This window comes from Equus przewalskii, chromosome 2 (genome assembly GCF_037783145.1).
Source record: "Equus przewalskii isolate Varuska chromosome 2, EquPr2, whole genome shotgun sequence".
NCBI classification, from domain to species: Eukaryota; Metazoa; Chordata; class Mammalia; order Perissodactyla; family Equidae; genus Equus; species Equus przewalskii.
In genome coordinates this window covers 69258829-69281887 of record NC_091832.1, presented here as the reverse complement: position 1 = coordinate 69281887, position 23059 = coordinate 69258829, and the positions used below count along the sequence as shown (strand labels likewise).

At 39.6% G+C, this 23059-nt stretch overlaps 1 protein-coding gene across 10 annotated transcripts in view; it reads left to right on the top strand.

The window, feature by feature from the left end:
* The first annotated feature begins 5365 nt into the window (after positions 1 to 5365).
* Positions 5366 to 23059, top strand: part of TLL1 (tolloid like 1) — a 192952-nt gene continuing 175258 nt past the window's right edge. For 3 of the 10 annotated variants that reach the window (XM_070608244.1, XM_070608242.1, XM_070608270.1), the window contains exon 1: positions 5804 to 6191. Coding sequence is in view for 2 of the 10 variants with exons in the window: in XM_008538033.2 (XP_008536255.2) it covers positions 6023 to 6191 (169 nt within the window). In the remaining 8 variants the exon portion in view is untranslated. Of the gene's footprint in view, positions 6192 to 7027; positions 7356 to 23059 lie in introns of those variants that run through there. The other 7 variants (XM_070608261.1, XM_070608254.1, XM_008538033.2 and 4 more) reach the window with 6 other exon arrangements.

The window sequence follows — 23059 nt, the reverse complement described above, 5'->3', positions numbered from 1 at the left end:
TAAATTAAGGGGGCAGAAAATGTCCAGATGAGAGGCATTCTAAATTTCAGTCACAGACATATATTATCAGGGAATTTATAAGCAATACCAGTAACATCACCTAAATCTTTACAGTTATGCGTGGCGTAATGACTTTTCAGTTCACAACGGACTGCATATACGACGGTGGCCCCATAAGACTAGCACCATATAGGCTAAGTGTGTCGTAGGCTGTACCATCTAGGTTTGTGTAAGTATACTCTATGATGTTCGCACAATGAGGAAATTGCCTAAGGATGCGTTTCTCAGAACATATCCCTGTCATTAAGTGACACATGACTGTATTTCAATTCGATAGGTTTTATATTACTAGAATTTTTCAAATAAAACTGTCTTAGCTTTATTTAATTTTTAACCAGGTGTGTGTGTGTATGTGTGTGTATGCTGAATTTCTTGTCTGACAGTGAAAAAGCTCACAATGTACAGGTTTTTCCCATAGATCACAAGGAAAATGCCAATTAATAACAATAACTACCTTTTTAATGTGCTTACACCTGGGGGTTGGAAATATTTTGACTTTTTTAGAATTTACTCAAGATGATAATAGCAAACAGATATCAAAAGTTCACAATATACTAGGAACTGTAAACAAATCATATATGTTAACTAACTTAATCCTTATAACCGCTCTATGAAATATTATCACCCCTAAGATTATCCCTATTTTATGGATGAATAAAATGAGGACACATGAAATTATGAAAGTGGTTCCAAAATTACCAAGCTAGTAAGTAGACAGCTGGAATTTGGATTGAGGGAGTATTTCCAAGCTCCGTACTCTTATGTTTCCATAGCTAGACGTTCAGGGGACAACAGTGAACACTCAGTACAGGTGTAGAGGTTACACAATTGAATACTACTGGTAGACTCAAACCTATGAGTTCCACCAGGTGGGAAATGAGACGATCCCCCTCTTACTCCATTCCTTTCCCTCTATTTCCCTTTGGCAAAGCTGATGCCTGAAGGAGATGCCTGAATGAAGAAGACAATCATTTCCAGATGTTGTTAGGCAATAATATGCGGTTTCTGAACAAACAAGTCAGTGGCTCTTCCTGAGGTTTATACAGCAAATGATGCTTAAACAAGTGAATAGACCAAAAGTGCTAACAGTAAATACATGCAGCTTCTATGTCCAAATATAGCCTTTCTGCATTGTGCTACTGGAAATGAGAATGGGTGGTAAGCAGGTAAGAGAAGGGAGATGTGGTACAGGTGTGATGGAAGGGGGAAAAGGTTGTTGTCCACAGACAGTGTGGGGTAAGAGGACATGGGAACTGAATTAGATCAACGTTACCAATCACCAGTTAACCGTCACATGCTGCCTTTATTATTGACTTAATATCATAAATCAACTAACTTGTTTTTTAATCTAAGCATCATTATAAGAAATATATATGCAATTGCAAATTTGTTAATAACTACTTTTTCTAATACACACACATACATGTCACTATTAATATCTTTTAAAAGTTTATCACTATAGTACCTAAAATGATCTCATGTAGCAGCAGTGGGTTAAGTATCATACTTTGGGACACTGAAGTAGAATTTGCAGATCCTATACAGAACTGCTCAGGGCTGAGAGAGAACCTAAAGGAAAGATGGTAAAATAAAGTAATATGTATGCTGTAGAGGGTCACATCAGAATGGGGTGAAAGGGACAGTTAAAGGGTCTGGAGTAGCTAAAAGCCATAAAAAGCAAAGGGGTCTCTGTTCCCCCCCGGCCTGGGTATGCTAGAGATGAGGCTAGTACAGCAACCTAGTACCAAGTACCAAGGAATGACCAGAGACTCCTAGGTGAGTAGCTCATAGTCAGACCAGAATCCATCCAGAAGGAAGGCTCTTGTCTTTTTTCTGTTTCCTGGAGAAGTGTGTGTCTTTTTTGTAACAAACAAACAAACCCCTTAACACTTTTCTTGTGAAGCAAATATTACCTCTGTTTGCTTCTTCATCCTGTCTCTGACACTGTATTTGACACTAAGGAAAGAGCAATAAGCACAGATTTTGACTGAACGCAGTGTCATCCTAATTATGAAGAGTTGGGAACATCCTGCAGTGGTGATATGTGAAATAAAGTGATATTAAAAAATTGTAGAATGTAAGATTTTAAAAAAAGAGAAGAAAAGGAAATCAAAGGCCATTGAGGCCTAGAGAATCATCTCTTTATTTGAAAATATTTGACTGAGATAATTAATTCAGAAGAACAACAGCATTAATGCAACACAGTTTTTACAAAGCCTGGAAGTAATAGGTGGAACCATAGGAAATTGCCAAAATTTGCTGTTTTTGACCTACAGATGAGACAATTTCACAGGACTCAATCTATATACACACTATTTGGTTAACAGGTTAACAGTGTTTGCTTCAGAGGAGGGGAGTGAGACCAAGGGCCAGAGGGAAACACATTTCAATCCATACACCTCTGAATTATTATTATTATTTTTTTTTACAAAGAACATGAGAGGAATACATTCATGTATTACTTGTTTTCACAACAAAAATCAATTACAACTAACTTTTCACAAATGGACTGAATTAGAAAATAGACATTTGCTTTTTTTTTTGAGGAAGAGTAGCCCTGAGCTAACTGCTGACAGTCCTCCTCTTTTTGCTGAGGAAGACTGGCCCTGAGCTAACATCCATGCCGGTCTTCCTCTACTTTATATGTGGGACCCATATCACAGCATGGCTTGCCAAGCTGTGCCATGTCTGCACCTGGGATCTGAACCGGTGAACCCAGGGCTGCCGAAGTGGAACGTGCGCACTTAACTGCTGCACCACTGGGCCTGCCCCCAAAACAGACATTTCTAATTGACATTATCTCAAGGCAAGTTTATTGTAATTACTGTGATAGTAAGCAGGATATACCAACAGATGTAGAGTGTACCTCTTGCTTCGGCTATCTTGGGTGGCTTTATTCCCTAGGATTGCTGGATGCTGGTGGGATCCTGCTGCAGGTGCCAATGGCAGTCAGTGGCAGTCGCCAGCTAGAAGGCAAGGTTACTTCAGCACATGTCTTACTTCCTTTAGGAGTCAATCTCTTCTTTTAATCTTCTTGAGGAGACTGGATTCACATACTGCACGTGTGTGTGGCTACATTCTAACAGAATACTCGACTCCCTTCTCACGTGCATATTCTTGATTTTTACGATTTTTTGCAAATTCATGTTTTTGTTCTCGGACAGACCAAAATCTATTTTTAGTTTGCAATCATAGCAACTATAGAAATAAAGTTTATTGATAGGTATTTTATTATCATAAACAGAGTTAGATTTAATAAATATTTTAACATAATATTTAAAAATAAAACGGGTTGAGGCCTGGCATATTGTGATATCAATAAATATTCTCTGCAAGTATTTTAGCTATAAAGAAACATTTCTTTATTTTAATTTGAGTTTATATTATGTCAATCATTCTAACTCTGAATTACAAATTTATAAAACTGTAAAACTATGCAGTGATAAATTCTGTAAGGAAAACATAATAGGTGTCACTATATAAGGAGACAGATGTCCCTATATGGTACTATTTTTTTCAGGACAAATGAATGAAACATACTTGTCCCTGCAAAGTACGTGATATTTAGGCAAACTCCAAGCAGAAACTCTTGCAAACTTACATATGATAAAAAAATTCTAAGGAGATGCTTGCAATCATTTCTACTAACAACGACATTTTAAGAGTCTTGGGGTAGAGAGTGGGGAAACTGTCAGCAGCTCAAGAGCAAGGATCCTCTAAAGGAAAATCGTATTTTCTGGGCTTTTAGATGGGCTAAGCAGAATGCATTCTTGTTTAGCCCTGCACTAGAGTAACACCATTATTAATTATGCAAACATTTTTTTTGGATGGGTAAAAGAATTTGAGAATGACTCAGCAAGAGATTTCAAAACCGAATACTCCACCTGCTTATTGAACGTGCTCTTTTCAAATCTGCTCTCTGTTCTGTGACCTGGGGCGAAAAGTTTGAGATCTGCTCGAGCAGTGAGGCCCCATCACTGTAGCGGCTTCTGAAAAAGCCTCAGTTTTGCCAGGAACATGGAATCAGTCAGTTCTATTTAGTCCTCCCATGCTTTTACTGTTAGGTTAAGTTGGAAATAGTTGGTACTTCTGCAAGATTAGCCTCTAATTTTTCTTTAACAAACATGGAACCTGGTCAAATCCCCAAACGGAAGACTGGATCTACCTGTCAAAGGCGTGTGTGTGGTTACCTTCATATTTCTCTCTAGATGAGACTGTATGTTGATGGCAAATTGCAAAAGGGGGGGAATTTAAACGTTAAATGAGATGTAAAGGCAACAGAAAATTTTTTACAAGTCCCCGCTAAAGTGACAGTTCAAGATTTAGTCGGAAAAAGGAAGGCTTCCAGTCACCAGTCCCTTGGAAATCTGGGGGAGGAGAAATCCTCTCACCTATTTTGGAAACTACTTGCAGATGTGGGGAAACCTCTGAATTGCTCACAACAGGGGTTTTGCAGAGATTTCCTCTGATTTTTTTTTTTCCTTCCCAATTTCCCACAACCTGTGTTTGTCTTGCGTCTGCTAGACCGACATGTGGTTTACCTCGCTGATCCTGCTGCCAGGTTTTACACACTCCCCTCCAAAGTCAAACAACTGACGCCGAAGGATACTGAGCAACTCTGGGCATGGGCGCCAGAACTGTCACAGAAAATTTGCTTCCCGAGTATTCTTTCCAACTTCCCTTCCTGCGCCCACGTGAGCCATAGCGCCAGCCCATCAGCAAGGTCTTAGCGTTTCCTGCTGCGGCAATCTGTAACTTGATTTCGGATTTTTCTTTTTTAATTGCAGTTCTGAGGATCTTAGTTCTTACCAAAACTTTGTCGGTTGGGGGACTTTTAAAGCAGTCTATTTCCTTACCTAAGTCGCGGAGGCTCAGACACTTTTCCTCCATTCCTGGGCTGCACTAAGGTTAAACAGCAGCAAAGGAAAGAAACACACATTCGCTGTTTATTTGGGGGGAGGGGAAGTAGAGATTTGCTGCTAAGTTATCACGATCCCTCGCGCCACCCCCGGTCTGGCACTCTCTACTGACACGTACATCATCTATTAATTTCTGTTCGCGGACGCAGATACATAATATATCCATTTTTATCTTTAGTAAAATATAAATGGAATTGTCAGCGCGCTCGTGTCTGTTTGTTTGTATAAGGCTATCAAAAGAAGTCAGAGAGGAGGCTGTGGCCCGGATCCTGACCCTGATTGTATGAATAAGTAAGCAGGATGCAAGTGATTGGGTTAGATGCTGCGAAGATTTTTTTTTTCCAAGTTAGGAAGAGGGTAAAAAGACAGCCTGGGGGGAAAAAGGCGAACAGTGCATCCCCACATCCTCACACTTTTGCTCTCCTGGCTTTGCTGGCTTCTGCAGGCTTTTAAGGTCTCGCGGCGTAGACATGCCTGCCCCCCACCCCCTTCCTCGGTCTCCCCTTTCAGTTCAGATGTGCTGATGTGCAGACCGGATTCATCTTCCCGGAGCGGCGGCGGCGGGCGCAGGCGGCGGCGGTTCGTGCTCCACCGCCGGGTCCTGGCAGCGACGGGGGCGCGGCGCGGGAGCCGGAGCTCCGGTGGCAGCTGAGCCCGCGGGGCGCCGCTCGCCGAGCCGCGGCCGCGGGAAGTTCGGCCGCCAGAAGGACGACCTGGCAGGCTGCGAGCGCCCGCTCCGCGAGAGGCGAGTTTGCCCGCGGCTGCCCCTCCCCGCCTCCGGGAGCCGAGCTCCTTACCTGCCCTCCGCCCACCCGCGGGCCCCTAGCCAACTTCTCCCTGCAACTGGGGGTAACAGGCAGTTCTTGCCCTCTCTACTGTCCCGACGGCACCCGTATGTCTCCGGACACCTGAACACCCCGGTCCCGCCGAGGAGCCTCCCGGTAGGGAGAGGAGCACCGGTCCCCCTCGCCCCGCACATCAACGCGGACCGCGGACGCCTCACCTCCGGGTCCCGTCCCCTCCTTTTCCTCTAGGGGAGGAGGATGGGGCTGGAAACGCTTTCCCCGAGGATGCTCGTGTGGCTGGTGGCCTCGGGGATTGCTTTCTACGGGGAGCTGTGGGTCTGCGCCGGCTTCGATTATGATTACACTTTTGATGGGAACGAAGAGGATAGAGCGGAGACGATAGATTACAAGGACCCGTGTAAAGCCGGTAAGTGCCTCTCCAGGTCGGGACGGTGGCGCGCCGGGGACCGCGGCGCTGGATTTCCGATGAGTGGCGGTGGGAGCTCACCTGTTTCCTTCCTTCCCTCGCCGGCCCCTCGGCCGCCCCTCCTTCTCTTCCCCTCCTTTCCCTCTCCTCCCCACCCCCAAGTGGCAGCCGCCGCGGCCCGAGTTGACTGGAGTTCTGTGCTAGTGGGATCGGATGCCAAGCTCCCGTCTCCCAGTTTGGGAAAAACGTCGTAGAGTGCTGATTCCTCTCCCATCCCCCAGCAAAACGAAACAAGCCGTAAACACAGCTGGCTGCTGTAGGTTTTAAATCCCAACACTCAGTGGGCTTTCTGCATCTGGAGGGGACAACATCTCCTCTTTGTTCCAGGGCGCGGTTCCCCAGAGCTCGCCTGAGACCGAGTGGGCAGAGTTCCCTAAAAGGTGGGTGGGGATGGAATTGCTACCTCGGGACACCTTTGCTTCCTCTTTTGCCTGGGGTTTCAAGTTTGGGTTCCAGGCAAGGAGGGGACTGTGACGACCTTGGAAGCTCTCACGCTAGCTAGAATTCAAACGCAGTTGCCCATTTAAAATAAACCTTAGAGAAAAAATTTCAGGTTGCTACCCCATTCAAACTTGTGTCTTCCCTCCTGCGTACACCCCCGGGAACTGCAGTGGGACCGGCCCTGCCTGGAGCTCAGCTTCTCCTCCCCAGGTCCCGGATCGCCCTGGGACCCGCCCCTCCCCTCGGCGCGTCCGGTGCCTCTGCGGGTCTCTCCTCCCTCGCGGGGCGGCGCTTCCCTCCCGCCGCCTGAGGTCGGAGCCGCACGCGCCGCGGCCGGCGACCACGTGAGCGCAGCGCCCCAAGGCGCCAGCGCGCGCTCCGGCTCCGGCGGGGCTCCGGGAGCTCCTGGTTCATGCTCTGCTGATTTGAGATTGAGGTGACCCGAATTCAGTGTGGACTCTCGACTAACTTCGGAAGGAAGGTTACAGGGGTTGTTGGGCCGACTTTGTAGAGTTGTTTGTAAGCTGAAGGCATGTTCTGTCCCATCTCAAGAAGTTGGGCTTTGGCGGAGCAAAGAGGAAGGGAATGGGCAGAATACCAAAAGTACCCATGCCTCTCCAGTTGGTCGGTCTGTCACTGCGACTGCTCCCCGTCCAAAGCTAGGTAAATCTTATTCAGCCTCTTCTGGGCTTGAAGGAAGGAGAGGTGTATACAAATGAAGGAAGATGCTGGAAATCCCCTTTTTAAATTTGTACCTTTGATGGCACATTGTTCTGACAAGGAGGGCACGTGAGTTGTGCTGGCGTTACCAGATCCTTCTTGGTGCACCTTACTGCAGTTACTTATTCAAAACCCAGTAGCTTAGCAGAAACTGGTCAGTCTGGAACTCGGAATTCCGACAATTCAATTTTGCTTATATTTCCTCCTGTCACCGTTAACACTCAGTGTGTGAAGGCCACGGTTTCTTGGCCTTTCCTGATGGGGTAGAAGACAAGACGGTGTTCTGCTGTGGTGGGTGTCTAGTGCAGGGCAGCCAGAATTCAGGACTATACAACTCGCTACGCATACTTTCTATTGAGAAATTTGTTTTGAATAATGTTTGTAACTGGGTGAAAGTTGTGAGCTTTCTTGTTTTACGTAAGGTAGAAATGAACTATTTTCTTCTAAAGATTGTCTAGGAAAATATCTACTCTGATGCTCTGTTGTGTGAAAGACTCAACCAGCTATCAAAATGAGAAAACCAGGGCACGTGTGTACATTGGTCCGATTTCAGGAAAATAAAAGTAGTTTTCTAGACAAATTAAAGGTTTCTGACTTTTAAAAATCATTAACTTAAAATATGAATATTTATAAGAGGCATAAAAAATTAGCTAACATATTTTCAGAAGTTATGTTGTTTCAGGCTTATCTTCTGTTAGAAATTGTCCAGAAGCAGGTTCTGTGAACCTACGTGGTTCTTTTTGTTCCTATTTAAGAATGTTTTCAGTTTTAAAATTTAAGTAGCTGTACTATGTGTATTGAAACACACCTCAAGCAGAAATATTTATTTTCCTCATCAAATAAACATCTAGGGCAAAAAAAACCCTCTTTAATAGCATGTACTTTTGTTTTTCCTTTAATACTGGTTTATTTTTGAACATAGCTGTTAAAGTTCAAACAACTAAAACAACTTTGAATGGATCATTACTGTAATCTTATTTTCTTCCCTGTCCTTGTGTAAGTAAAGAGTCATGCCTCTATGTGTGTGTGTGCGCAGTGAAAGAGAAGAATGGCCCAAGTTTCTTTGGTTGAGAAGTATGCCCAAAATCTGAGATCACTTTTTAAATTATCAGCTCTGCTTTTTTTAATTTAGTGAAATGAAAGGCTTTAACTTACCCTCTTGGCCGAAGAGTGGCAGAATCTTAAGTGCCTCCCTTTTGGCACTGTATAAGACAAATAAAATTTGTAATAACAGGAAAAAAATTAAATAGTACATTGAAATCCCAAACAAGAGTCAAAAAAAGGTCACTAAAATGAGAAACATGAGGACGGCTATGTGAAATACAGCTACGCAAAAGCAGGAGAGGGTGCTCTCCAGACTCTGGGGTTCCTTTGATCTGCCCTTTCCAAAGACCACAGGGGAGGGCAGGGCCTTGACATAAAGTGCCCTTTGTGAACTCCTCTTAAAGGAGTCCTAATGATCCTCCAACTCCACAGTGGCTTGATGTCATAATGACTAACATAACTTTATGGTTTCAGAGCACTTTTGAGTACGTTATTTCAGCTCAGCACAGCAGCCCAATATGGTAGAATATGTTAATTTTCCCGGTACAGAGATAGGAAAACAGATGCTTGGTGAGGTTCTACACGTTTGTTAAGATTACCCAGAACTTGATTCCAGGTCTCCTGGCTGGAGAGTCTGGCTGCATTAAACCACTACACTGCAGTCTTAGTTGGCCTTTTGGAGGCCTTTCTTGAAATGCAAACAATAGAAATTCGTCCAGATTTACCTGGAGTCTAGACAATAGAAATGCGGTTACTTTGATATCTGACATGAGTGAATGACTAAGAACATAGTTTCATCTTTTCCAAACCCAATTAGAATATAAAGTCCTTGAGGACAGAGGTCATAACTGATTTTTAATGTTTATCACATGGATGGATTACCACTATTAGGTATCTAGTATATTCTCAATATCTATAGATTATTAATATTGATCTTCGTTCCTTATCTACACATTTCTGTTCTAACCAAGAGCAGATGTTACCAAGGAGAAATATTCTTAATTATAACTTGTTAAACATTGTGCCATCCTTAATATATTTGTGAAACAATATAACTTGTATACTTATCAACTGATTTCAATTTCATGAAACTATAAAACAAAAAGGAAGTTTTGTGTTAATTTAATTGAATTTTGATTTAGAAAAACATTTTTGATATAAGAGAAAGTAGATGCAGAGCTGCATCTAGATTTATATAGCCAAATCCATTAGGATGGAATATAGGTAATTAATCACTCTATGTAAATAGATAGACACAGAGATGCAGATAATTCAAAGAAACGTCTGATTATCTTTCTTCCGCTGAGTACGGTCATCTGAATTTGCACTCAGATTTCTCTTACTCTCTCTAGTTCAGAAGGGTCCTGAGGGCCATTGGGCAGCTGATGCTGCAGAAAGTCATTCCCAAACGGAGGCTGAGGTGTCCTATGTCCTTGTTGTACTGTACCAATAGGTGTTAATCTGAGTATTAATGTCTGTGAAGAGCCGAGGCAAATTCAGTGTGCCAGTTAATCTCTCACGTTTGTCTAGAGATTACCTGGAAAAGCAGAGACCTGATAAATGAACTATGTGTGTATTCACAAATACCCTCCCCCCATCACCCCCTTCCTCTCCCCCTCTCCTTCCCTCCTTTTCCTCCTCCCTCCCTTTCTTCCTTCGTTTCTCTTTTTATATTTAAGGGGATATTAGGAAAGCTCAGGCAGTTAAATATATAACATCTAATAAGGGAGATTGAAGAAATTATTATTTTGAATGATGGGTAGACGATGATAACACTGGTGAGGTAAAGTGTTAGTCCAGAAGGGTATCCTTATCCTCTTAGACAAGTGTGAGCACCCTGAAAAAAAGACTTCATCTTCTGAGTAAATGACTCGTTTTCTTGGAAAAAATCCAAGCATGTTAAAGGTTAGTGACTTGCAGGATTAAATTTGCCTTTTGGGTAGCATATGCAAGACTGTTTATGTGGAAATAGGCTTTTGGCATCCTAAAGGATTCTTCTTCCTGCTTTTCTTTTAACCAATGTCCTGGTGCCCTGGTATACTAATTCTTAGGATAATTTTCACTGTTTTTTCAGTAATACCTTATCATTCTTTTGGTCCTCAATGTTGAATTTTTCAGCTTCATTGACAGCCTCCTAGACATGACATTTTAGAATTTGATGTTCAACACCATGTCTACTTTATGCCATCATGATATTAAATATCCAAACATACATTTCTTGGTCAGCACCTCTCAAGGTTGCCAAACCCTCATGTTAAAAATGCATTTCATAGAGCCGTTTCTCTTAGCCAGTCTCTTCTGTTTTAGTTTTCATTCCTCAGATCTTTTTTTTTTTTTCTCTTCCTGTCTGTGGTGCCAACTTGGAAGTGGCCAAAATGCAATTTTTGCAAAAGGAATGGATAAGGCATTATATTCTGTATACTTGAATTCTCTTCTTCATTTGCCAATGGTAATTCTTTAGCCCTTGTCGTGGGGGCCCACATCCATTTTTGGCCCACAAACGGCAGTTCCTGTTATTAGATATGAATAAGATAGATTATTTTTTCTTAAACATATTCCCTGAGACTAAGCCAGCTCTAAAACTCTCTTTGGTTTCTTTGTTTGCATATACAAGAGATCCTGAGATCTCTTGAGGTCTTCCCATTTTTTGTCTCTGTCGAAGGTAGTGTCATTTGCAAATTCAAAATCTAGCTGGAATGCTTTCTCTGAGGTTGCTTGTGTAAAAATTCATGGAATTCTTATAGTTTCCATTCTGGTAGGTGCTCTTTGAGCCCTACCTTCTCTGTTTAGGTCTCCTTAGTCCACAGTGAAACAGTTAAAAGTGTTTAAGAGCCTAGTGACAGCTTTTTGAAAAAGTTGATATATAATTCCACAGTTTTTCCTCTTGCTCTCATGATTGCTCACTTTTCTGTGGAAGTCTAATATAGTTCATGCATACTTTCTTTTACAGAAACCATATTGCCTTCCCCCATTGTATATGCATGAATCCTATTTTTGTATATCTTAGCCTTTATAACTTTCCTTAATTTAAAATTTAGACTCAACTTGCCTGTAGTTGCCATCATAGTCTTTGTTATCTTTAAGGATATTAGTCAGATTAATAATTCCTTAGGCCTCTCAAGCACTGAGTTTACTGGAAAGAGGTGAGCCCTTAAATTTTTCTAGAACTCAAATAGGTAGTATTGAGTGTAAGCGATTTACCATCATTTTTTTTCTTTTTAGAATATTATCTGTTGTTTCTAATAGTACCTTAGACCCATCTGCTTAAAATACTTAAAACTGGGACCCTCCTTAAGCTTTTCTAAGAATGCTTAGAAAAGATAGAGGCAAATAATCCATTTAAAATGAGGCCTTGCACATCCTGCTGGGACCATCTGGTGTCTGGGGAGGTGGGGGGAAGGGGGCTGTGCTGTTCCCCTGAACTACAGGAAAGCCCCCTGCAGCATCTTGAGCCCACAGCTAGGCCTGGGCTAGGCCAGGGCTCAGGTGCCTGGCAAGATTCCTGGGGATGTAGGATTTCCTCTACTGGGGGAATTTTGAGGCCTCTTACAAGTTCTTTCATTTTCCAAGATCTGGAATTAATTGTGGATTTATCCTTCCTAAATTAAGGAGGGGAGAGTCCTCTCCTCAACCCTGGATACAGTAGAATGATTTAGCAATATGGTTTTAGTGGTTTATTTCCTTTAGTTATCTATTGAATAATGATACTTGAGGAGGAATATATATATAAAAAAATTTTATAGCCTCAAAGCTATGGAATGAATTAAATAGAATGTATTCTTTCCCAGAAAGGAGGAGGAAGAAATCCCTTGCTTATTTATTTAGTTCTTGCCAGTGTCAGCCCTGAAAATGGGATATTGACTATTAGATTTTGGGACATTGTGGGCTGGCTAATGGAATGCTTGTTTTATCAGCTCCTTACAAAATGTGTGCTAATCCTATCAAGCCGTTCTAAAGAGCTCAACTATATATTTGTATTAAGAAGTATTGTAAATTAGGTGTTAATGAAATCCAGAAAGTGAACCAAGGAGGTGTTTGTCTTACTCAGCTCTTCTCCTGCAATTTACATGTATAGTTTAAGCTAAAACATTTGTTATTGATCGTATTAGAAAAAATGCAAACTTCCTTGAATGATAATTCTAAAAAGTTGAAGCTATACTTTAAGTAGGTCAAAAGTGCTTCCAAAGTATATTGTTTCTCCCAAACAAAATCTAATTAACGTATTAGTTTGCTACTCAAAGCATTCACTTCAGTGTTTAAAAAGGACATTTCAACAGTTTTTAATACACTACATGATTTTATAAATCGTGGGAGTAAGTATGGAGATGGAGAGGCAACCATATATTTATATCAGCATTTGATGTCTTCTGTGTTGTTGAACTTCCTATTGATGATGTTTAATTTGTGTGGTGGGGGAGGCAGAGGTGGAGGGGTAAGAGAGTGGAATAGTTTCTTCATTCCTTACATTGTTCATCTATGTTAAACTGTCAGCACATGGACTGTGTACCACAGGGGTACCTTGAATGGCCCCTGGCCTGGTTGCTGATATCAGCGTCTTTTGAGCTTCCTTCTTTGGCCATGAGTGGATTTGAAGTGTTTATTAGGATAATCTCAGTTCTTGTACAGCGTTGGGAACCACCTTGGCATCAGTTCTATGGATCGACTATCCTGAAAGAATGGAGCTCCATTCTCTGCCTTGATCGTTTTGACCACAAATGCCTAGTAGTTGAGGGTTTGTGGTATTTTGTACTCAGGTTATTGTGTTATTAAGTATACCTCATTGCATGAAAGTTGAACCTTTAAAATACCCCAGGGAAGAACGTCATGCATAACTAGAAAACAGCCAAATGGAGAACTTTCAAGAGAGAAAATTCTTGGATCCCACATACCTCACATATCTAGGAAGTGCCTTCATGACTCATGTCAAAATAACATGGTTTGTATTTTTACAGTAAATATTTTAAATGGTCTCCTGTCTTCACCATATCCCCATCAATTAACACTATTGTTTCTTGTTTTGGACACATGAGGAAACTGAGATTCAGAAAGGTTCAGTGGCTGGGCTGTCATCACAGTTGTTAAGGTGTGAGAACTTGAACCGAGGTTCTGTGTTCCAGAGGTCTTTCTTTTTCTAAATCCCCTACACTGATTCTCCAGAATACAAATGTATTAAGAAAGGCAATTGAACTGACTGTATTTGTGCAGTGGGCATCCATCATTGTTATTTTCTTTAGTGAGCGTGCATCCTGTCTTCAACATTCTTGCATTTTATAATCCATATGCAGTATTGTCAGAGGAAGGCCAATACTTTCAATTGCATGGACTTTAGCGCAGACCCTAGTCCCTTTAAAAGATAATTTTATTTTTTTTTTGAGGAAGATTAGCCCTCAGCTAACTGCTGCCAATCCTCCTCTTTTTTCTGAGGAAGACTGGCCCTGAGCTAACATCTGTGCCCATCTTCCTCTACTTTATATGTGGACGCCTACCACAGCATGGCTTGCCAATTGGTGCCATGTCCGCACCTGCGATCTGAACCCGTGAACCCTGGGGTGCCAAAGTGGAACATGCGAACTTAACTGCTGTGCCACTGGGCCGGCCCCCTAAAAGAGAATTTTCTAAGAGTGGAAAGTTACAAATGAAATGTCCCAATTAGGTATGAGACAAATGAAAATGCTAAATAGTGTAGGGAGACACTGCTGTGTGTTGCTCCAAGTGTATAAATTGTGACAGCAGGCTTTCCATGTTAAGTAAGGCAGGAGTTGAATTGGATTTGAGTAGAATTCAGTCATTAGTGTCCCGTTCTTGGCACAGGCTCTGACATTTTGTGTAGTGCGTGTTAAATTGTTTCACACTTTAGATTTGCTCTCTGAGTATTCATTGAATTCGTGATTATGAGCCCATAAAGAGTGTGAAGAACATCCTTTCAAATGCAGGCGATTCAGGAAAGTGGTTTACAGTGTACATTATGTATGTAAATGATGTGTGAATGCCTTTGAGAAAACAAATATGCTGTGAGAAGTTACTTAAATAACTTTAGTTTTTTCAATCCCAACTTGTCTATAAGCCTTAAGGTCAAAAGCTTGAAAGCTTTTAGAGATCATAGGGTTAAACTTCTTGAAACTCCGGTCTGGGTTCCTAAGAGTAGTCTCATGCAAAATATATACTATGTGTAATATGTATTATAGTACAGTTTCTTTGAAGAAATCATAGTTTTTAGCGAGTTATGTTTTCTGGGAGGAAGAGTTCCTTCTCCTGCTTGTTCTCTAACAAATGGGTGAGAACAAAATCTGGTAAAACAGGCTTCCCTTTTCTGTCTCCTTCTTTTCTAAACCTAAGAACAAGGGGACGTTTTTCTTATATATATATATATGTTTTAGTCCCGGGAGAAGAAATAGTATCTATCCAGACCTGGGTGGAGTATAGAGTGCAGGCAGTCATCAGGGGAGGAATAATTGAGATTTGCCATCTGGAGTGGGTAACGGAAGTTAATGACCTAAATCAGGGGCCTTGTCTCGCTTTATGTTTCTATGGGGAAAGAGATTTGTGAGCAGGTTGCTGGGTGAACTAGTGACCAAGAGTTAAAACACAGAAAGAAGATATTGGTTATAGTGTACACCGCCAGTGTGTCCCAGGATTCAAATTTTTACAATAAGAACAGATCTCTAGTATATGCATTATAGCTCAGTGGTTGAATATGGCTTCAGACACAAAACTGCATGCTTCATAAGTATCCTATAATATATCTTATTTCTATATTGAATGGCACCAGTGGCTTAGTGTTTTAAGATAACTTGCCTTTTGTCACCCAGTGATGGAATCAGAATTTGAATCCAGAACTCTGGATTCCATGTGTTGCCATGACGTTTCTCTCTTCATCTTCTTCTAGTCTTGATTTCTTTTTTTGTATAGGTACATTTTTGCAAATTGGGGTTGGCTTCAAAAATTGTTTTTTTAAGATTTCAGGGAGGCAGAATGTGCATCTATTAAAACCTTGGTCTTTGCAGTTTGATGGACATAGACCCACCATGTAGTAACTGTGTGTGGTTTTTGGCAAGTTATTTATCCCTGTTACGCATCAGTTTTTTGATCTATAAAATGGAGATAACGTTAATGTCCTCATGGCGTTATTACAAGAATTAAATCAATGTAAAGTAAAAATCACTTTGCCTGGAATATAGTAAACACCGTATAATTTTTATTTGCAGTAGCATAAATATATAGGAAGTAGAAGATTTTTTGTTTTTAGTTGCAACTACTTATTTGTGGGAAGATGATCTTTATAAAAACATTTGTGGGATGAACATCTTTTTGTTGCCATATATAAACATGCATTTATGTCTCAAGTCCTCTAAACATTGCAATTGAGAGGTTAAACTCCCAAATAGACCTTTTTTTTGGAAAGATATCAGAGGTAACCAATATAAATATTTTTTGTGTTTTGTTCTCTTGGCTATTTACTCAATTGCCTAATACACTCAAAATGTATTGACAATTTTCAATTCACATTGACTAATGTGTGAATAGAATCTTGGCTATATAGTCTTTCAGTAATTTCTGGTTCAGATTTTATTTGCCATCTGGATTAACTTGAAGAACTTACATACTCACAATCATATGTTTACATGGAGCTAAGCTCAAGCACATGGCTCTAAGCTACAAGTATTCATAAATTTGTCAAACCTTTATTGAACCTTATTGTCAATGAAATGTGGATTTATCCTTGGGGTTACAGAAGTATGAAATATGATACAATGCCTGACCAGGTGTAGTCTTAACTTAACCGTTTGTAGGTAGATGATAGTTTATGTATAAATAGTTATTTGAATACTAATCACATAATTATTCAAATAATACTAATTTTTTCTACAAATTTTATATAAATAATACTAATATAATTTTTATACAAATAATACTAATAATTCAAATAATACTAATCACATAATTATGTGCTAAAGTTATTTCAATTTAGCACTTGAACATGGATAATATTATAAATTATGGTAATCGGAAAATATATTCTGTTAAATTTTTCCTGGAATTTTCTTTACTCATGATATATGATGAATAAAGCTTTGTGGAGAGCATACCATCTTTTAAATGAGTACTTTCCAGACTTTGTTATTTGGCAATGGACTTGGATGGGATGTAACCAGTAATTACTTATGAAATTATCTGCAAGTAGTCCATAAAAACAATCATGATTTCCATTTATTTTTTCTCAAATAGTTTGATTTAAAATTTCGACTTCTTTTTGTGATGTTTTCCCACATTATCTACTAGAGTACATTTCTGCCCTCCACACTATATCTTTTTCCTTAAATACATTTAAAGGCACATGGTTGACCTTTTCTTTGTTTACAGGTTGGGAGAAGCAAAAACAAATGATAAAACAAATGAAGTGAATGTCTAGTCTCTTTACTTGCGCCATTCTACTGTGGTTTTGAAAAGCAAATATAAATTTTGCTTTTTTTAAATAATTCTATGTGGGTAGTGATATGGCAGTTGGAAAACAAACTGGACTAGTAGTCAAGAAATGTAAATTCCATTACTAGCTCTGCCGCTGTATTTGTGTGTAACCTTGGGGACATCCCTTGATTTTTCTGGGCCTCAGTCTCTGAGGCTTGGAAGTCTCTAAGGCTATTCAAGCCCTAAAGCTTTCTGAATACTGGTGTCTCTGACATTGGAAGCAAGAGCTCCTCTAAGTAGTACCAGGAAATTGCAAGACCAATGGCCTACACTGTCCATTGAGAGGAAAGGGGAAATGTTTACACCTCTCCTATGGTCACTCATGCTAAGACCTCAGATTTCTCATGACTCCAGCCAAAGCATGACATCCACCAGGCTACAGCTTCAATAGACTGTGCAGTTCTGAGACTTAACTTTGCCAAAATTAGCCTTGGAAGCAATTTATGCATAATTTCCCGTCCCTCTTTTTTCACCCCAGTCCATCAGTCAAAAAATTTGCCCAAACAGGAGTAAGGTATGTGGACATCGCCTTTCTTCTTATCAGCGCATGTTAGTCTCATATTACCATCAGAAGTGAATGTTGCTCAGTTGGTTGTCCTTTATAGGAGAGATGATTTTCATGTTGGATGAGCAGAAAATGGCCAGTGAATGGGGAGAGTCCAATTCTTTCAATATTGAGGTCCATACTCATAAGGGAGAGAACGAGAGCTACAGGCAAGGAAACTGCAGGAAAGATTTTCCAGCTTAAGGCATTTTACCACATACGTGGCACATTAAAAGATACATTCTTATGTCAACTAATCACTTATATCTATCCTTGAAAACATTCTTCCGCTTGGCAAAAGTGTATATTGTTAATTATTGCCATAAAACTCAACTTCACAAAACTTCAGTTTATCTGAATTTTCTAGTAAGGAGCTACTCTTCTCATCATAAGTTAACTTATTTTATGTATAGTATAGTTTTTTTTTAAATGAGGAGTCTCAAATTCTCAAGCAAATCATTGCCAAAGGAAGTTTTCATTCTTGATGCTTTATAATAATAAAGAAAGAACTCCAATGGAAATTAATGACATGAATCTACGTAATGTAGTTGAATTCGAAGAGTGCTGGATGTTGGATCAGGAGAGCTAGGTGCAAGTCTTGGCATGTCTATGTTTAATTATATGATCTTGGACTGCTTACTTAACATTTCTGAAATTAAATTCTCTCATTTGTGATATAGGGATAGTGTTGCTTAGTCTATAAAACATCTAAGTGTTAAATGCACAAGGTCTTGGTAAACTGTCATGCACTGTACAGAGGTAAATTAATACAAACTATATTTTGCACCTGATATGTTTCAGGAATATGCTTGGAAGATGCAAATAAGATATGTTGCCATCCTGTGAGGATTTCAGTGTCTAACAGAAAAAACAGGAAGAATATGTTTCAATTATCAATATAAATGTGCAGTAAACAAAATACTGTGGTAGCACAGAGGAAAGAATGCATTAATTATGTTTGGGATAGAAGGCTTCTCAGAGAAGGTGTCATTTGAGCTGGATCTTGAAGTCATGTAATTTTTTTTGCTAGAGAAAAGGTGGTGCAAAACTTGAGAGTCAAATAACTAAGATAAAAGCTGAAGCTGTGAAGATTCATGGAATTTTATGAAAGTATAGGAAGTGATAAATAGTCTAATATGGGCAGAGCAGAGGGTTTGTGCTTTGGCAAGAAATGGTTGTGGAAAGTGCAAGGAAAAGGATCTTTAATACCCAGTTAAGGGGTGTGAACTTGATCCTCTTGGCAGTGGGAAGGGGCCTTACTGAAAATTTAAAGTAGATCATTGGCTTGATTACAGCTATATTTTGCAAAGGTCAGTGAGGATGTAAAGGATGGTCTCATGTAGTTGGTGTAGGAAGTAAAGAGCAAGTGGGAGGAAGGAGACTTGTTAGAGTTATAGTAGAGGTAAGTGTTGATGAGTGCTTGCGTTTGGACTGTGTCAGTAGTTATAGAGTATAGGGGTTGGATATAAGAGACCAGTCACCAACTGGATGGCTTTGTAGCAGAAAAGGAGTAGTCAAAGATGATGCCTCCATGGCCACATACTTCAGTGACTGGAGAGACAGTGATACAGATAACCAAAGTAAGAAACATAAAATAAAAACAGTTTGTGTTTTGTAAAGAAAATAAAGGTAGTTTTGAGATCCCATGAGTTGCAGATAATTCTCGATGTTTCTTATCACAGATCCTCTCATGTTGTTGTTCTTCTGGAGTGTATTGGTTATATTTGTGTTCTGTATTAACTTTGAATCAAATTTCAAATATAACTGTTTGGATTTAGATTAGAATTGCATTGATTCTATGGGTTAGTTTAGAGAGAATTATTTTTATGATAGTGAATTTTCTAATCCATGAACATGGTATATATCTGCATTTGTTTAGGACTTCTTTGATACTGTTGAATAAATTTTTGACATTTTTATCTGGAAAGTTTTTCTGCATGTTTTGATAGATTTATTCATGTATATATTTTCTATTTTTTGATGACATAAATATACCTTTTTATAAGAATTCTTTTTTAAGCCATTTGTTGCTGTTGTGTAGAAATGGATTTGATTTTTGGAATATTTACTTTCTATTCAGCATCCTTAACGGTTTCTCATTAATTTAAATGATTTATCTGCATATTCTTCACCTCGGCAATCAAATTATCTGCAATAATCATGTAGTTTTGTTTCTTCCTATACAATCCCTATGCTTTTAATTTAATTTAATTTTTCTTGCCTTACTGTGCTGATAATCTTCCAATGTTGTGTACAAGTTATGACTGAGGGCTAGCTTATTCTGGTCCCAGTTTTAAAGAGAATGCTTTCTATTGTTTATCAATTATACTATTTGGTGACTTTTTTTAAAAAAAAAACAACAAAAAAACACATACCTTTTACCAGATTAAGGAATTCTGCATTTGCTGAAATGATATAGTTATCCTTGTTACACCTTTGAATATGATGAATTAGAATAATTCATTTACGGGGCTGACCTGGTGGTGCAGTGGTTAAGTTCGCACATTCCTCTTCAGTGGCCCGGTGGCCGCTGGTTTGGATCCTGGGTGTGGACTGATGCACTGCTTGTGAAGCTACGCTGTGGCAGCCATCCCACCTATAAAGTAGAGGAAAATGGGCACTGATGTTAGGTCAGGGCCCATCTTCCTCAGCAAAAAGACGAGGACTGGCGGCAGATGTTAGGGCTAATCTTTCTCAAAAAAAAAGGAAGAATAATTGATTTACTAGTATTCCCTCACTTTGCATTCCTAGGATGAATACAATTTGAGCATAAACTATTATTCTTGATTCCATCCTTGGATTCAGTTTATTGATAATTAGTTTGGAATTTTTGTTCCTCTGTTCATTAGTTAAAGTAGCCTGAAACTCTTCTTCTTTTACTGTGCTTGTTGGGTTTTGGTGTCGAGGTTGTATTAGCTTCTTAAATCCTCTGGAATAGTTTGTGGAAGACTGGAGTTATTTGTTCCTTTAATGAATTTGAAAGGATTTTTCTTTGCCTCTGTTGACTGTCTGGGAGTACTAACAGTTCAGGAGAAGTTTAAACTAAATTCTCTGCTTGAGTTATTGGGCTACCATTGATAATATCAATTTAGAATGCAAACCTACTTTGGGAATGAGTTTTGCTTATGAGATTTCAGAGGATATTTGCTTTTCTCCTCCTACTTAGTCTCAAGCTTCCAGAAAATCAGTTTTCGTATAGTTACCTGGGGTGGTAGGAACTTAATTTTCCTTCTTCCTTATACTTAGGAGTCCCAGATTTGGGAGTTCCAGATTTTGGGGGAGTTATCTTTTAGACTTTCCAGCTAGACCTTCCTGGCATTAGTCTTTTGCTTATCTCTCTGGATCCCCTCCTTCACTCAGCCATGAAAATGTTTTTACTCCTCCTTTCATACATTCAGGGAGATTTTTAAAATATTTTATCTAACATATTTAGTTATGCAGGAAGCCCAGGCCAATACTGAGTCTAGCATCTTGGCAGAAGTAGCAGTCTTTAAAAAGGACTTTACATGTTAAAAAGGCCTTTCAAATGTTAAACATCAGGGGCTGGGCCCCATGGCCTAGTGGTTAAGTTCAGCACTCTCTGCTGCAGTGGCCTGGGTTTGGGGGTTCAGATCCTGGGAGCAGACCTACATCACTCATCAGCCATGCTGTGGTGGTGACCCCCATACAAAGTAAAGGAAGACTGGCACAGATGTTAGCTCAGGGCGAGCCTTCCTCAAGCAAAAGAAAAATGTTAAACATCATCAGGGTATTGCCTTATAGAACTTAAAAATTATGGCAATTAAATGGCTTTATTTGAAGCTCATATATTAAATATAACCTTAAGGTCTTCTATGGGAATATACCATATGTCTAATTTGGTTAACATGGGAATTTCATAATGGTCAAACCACCATTTGTTTTAGCTGACTTTTCAAGATAGTCATTCAGTCCTAGGTATGCCCAATAACTCCGGAAGTTTCAGGAATTATACGTAAGCACTTCGTTGTAAACATAAACATTTTTCTGCCCTTCACTTGAAAGGATTCAATTCAAATTTCAGGGGAAGAACTTCCATATGTAACTCAAAGTAGCCATTGTGATTTGCAAGGAGACACTGCACCAATTACCTGCACTGACCTCCTGCCTTCAGGCAGATTTGACTACTTTTTAACCTTGTGGAAAGAGCTAGGATTATGCTTTTCTTAAATTTACCAGTGAAGTAGATGAGGGATGTGTTTCTGCATCTTTTGATATTTAATTTATTTTGTTTTATTGATTTTGAAAAGATAGAGAAGCAACTCATCATCATTCAATCTCTTCAATTGTTTTAAAACCATTAATAAGGTTTTTCTTTTTCTATTTAAAATAAGTAGAATTTCTTTAACTTGTTCTCACATGATTATTCAAACTTCTGATGATAGAACTTTAACCTCAATTAACATCTATGCTTATTCAAAATTTCTTATATTCCCTTTCAGTTACAGGGCCTCAAAAGAGATCTTCTTCTTTAATTTGTAGAAATGTAGCTCTGAATGTACATTTAGAGATTATAACCCCAAACTCCTCATATTAGAGGTGCTGCAATGCTGTTCTGAAGTGCTAACCAATCCCAATTATCACGCTTAACCTATCTTGGAGCATGTGATGCAGATAGATCGAGTTGGGGCGGTGACTTGTGAGTGTGAATGGAGGTGAATTAGAAAGGTCATTCACTGCCCCACAGTATGTTATTCACTAATTCATTATGGTTTCCTGAAAAATATGCCATTAATGATTTCTTTGAATAAAGCATTGCTCTCTCTATGCCTCTTTTCTTTTAAAACACAAATACTCTTTGCTGGGTAAATATTAAGTCATTAACTTGAAAATCATTAACGGGAAGGATCAGGCCTGTTTCATAAATATACTAGGAACATGGAAAACTAAGGAGGTAGAAAAAGCAGCTCTGAGGGTAACCTTAGGCTACTTCAGAGCTTTGCTTTTGGGCAGCTCATGGTCTGGGTGCCCCAGTGCTTCTCTTGTCCTTAAACTTTTGTGTTCCTCATATTGGTGCCTCTGCATTACGCTCAGTCATTCTTAGTTAGCCTTGATCTGGAGAGTGGTTATGGAGACTTTTCTTCTCTAAGGAAATTCTGACCTTACTTTAGGAGATTGCGTCTTCACAATGGTAGCTGTTTCCATCAACTCCACTTCTTCTCATAACTCCAATGTGTGCTTGTCATTTTGAGTCATTAGTGAGCATGTAAACTAGTGCTGAGCTTTTGAGTAAGACTATCACTTGATGGCCTTAGAAACTTACCTAGAATTATAACACTTTCTAAACTGATTCTTTAGTAAGGTTTTTTACATAGGTGTTCACTCCTTAAAGAAAATTGGATCCAAATTGAATGATCGTATTTCTTCATATGGAACTGAATGGAATCCTAATAAATTCAAGCTATGTGAACTTCTGCTTCTGGTTGGAATGGAGTAACGTGGACCAGATTTATCATGTGCCTGAAGCAACAAAGAAACTTCACAAAATATATTGAACAGTAGTTCCCAAGACATTGAGCATCAAGTGACAACAGACAGTGGTCTTTGGGAGACAGGAAATAAATGAGGTGAGCCT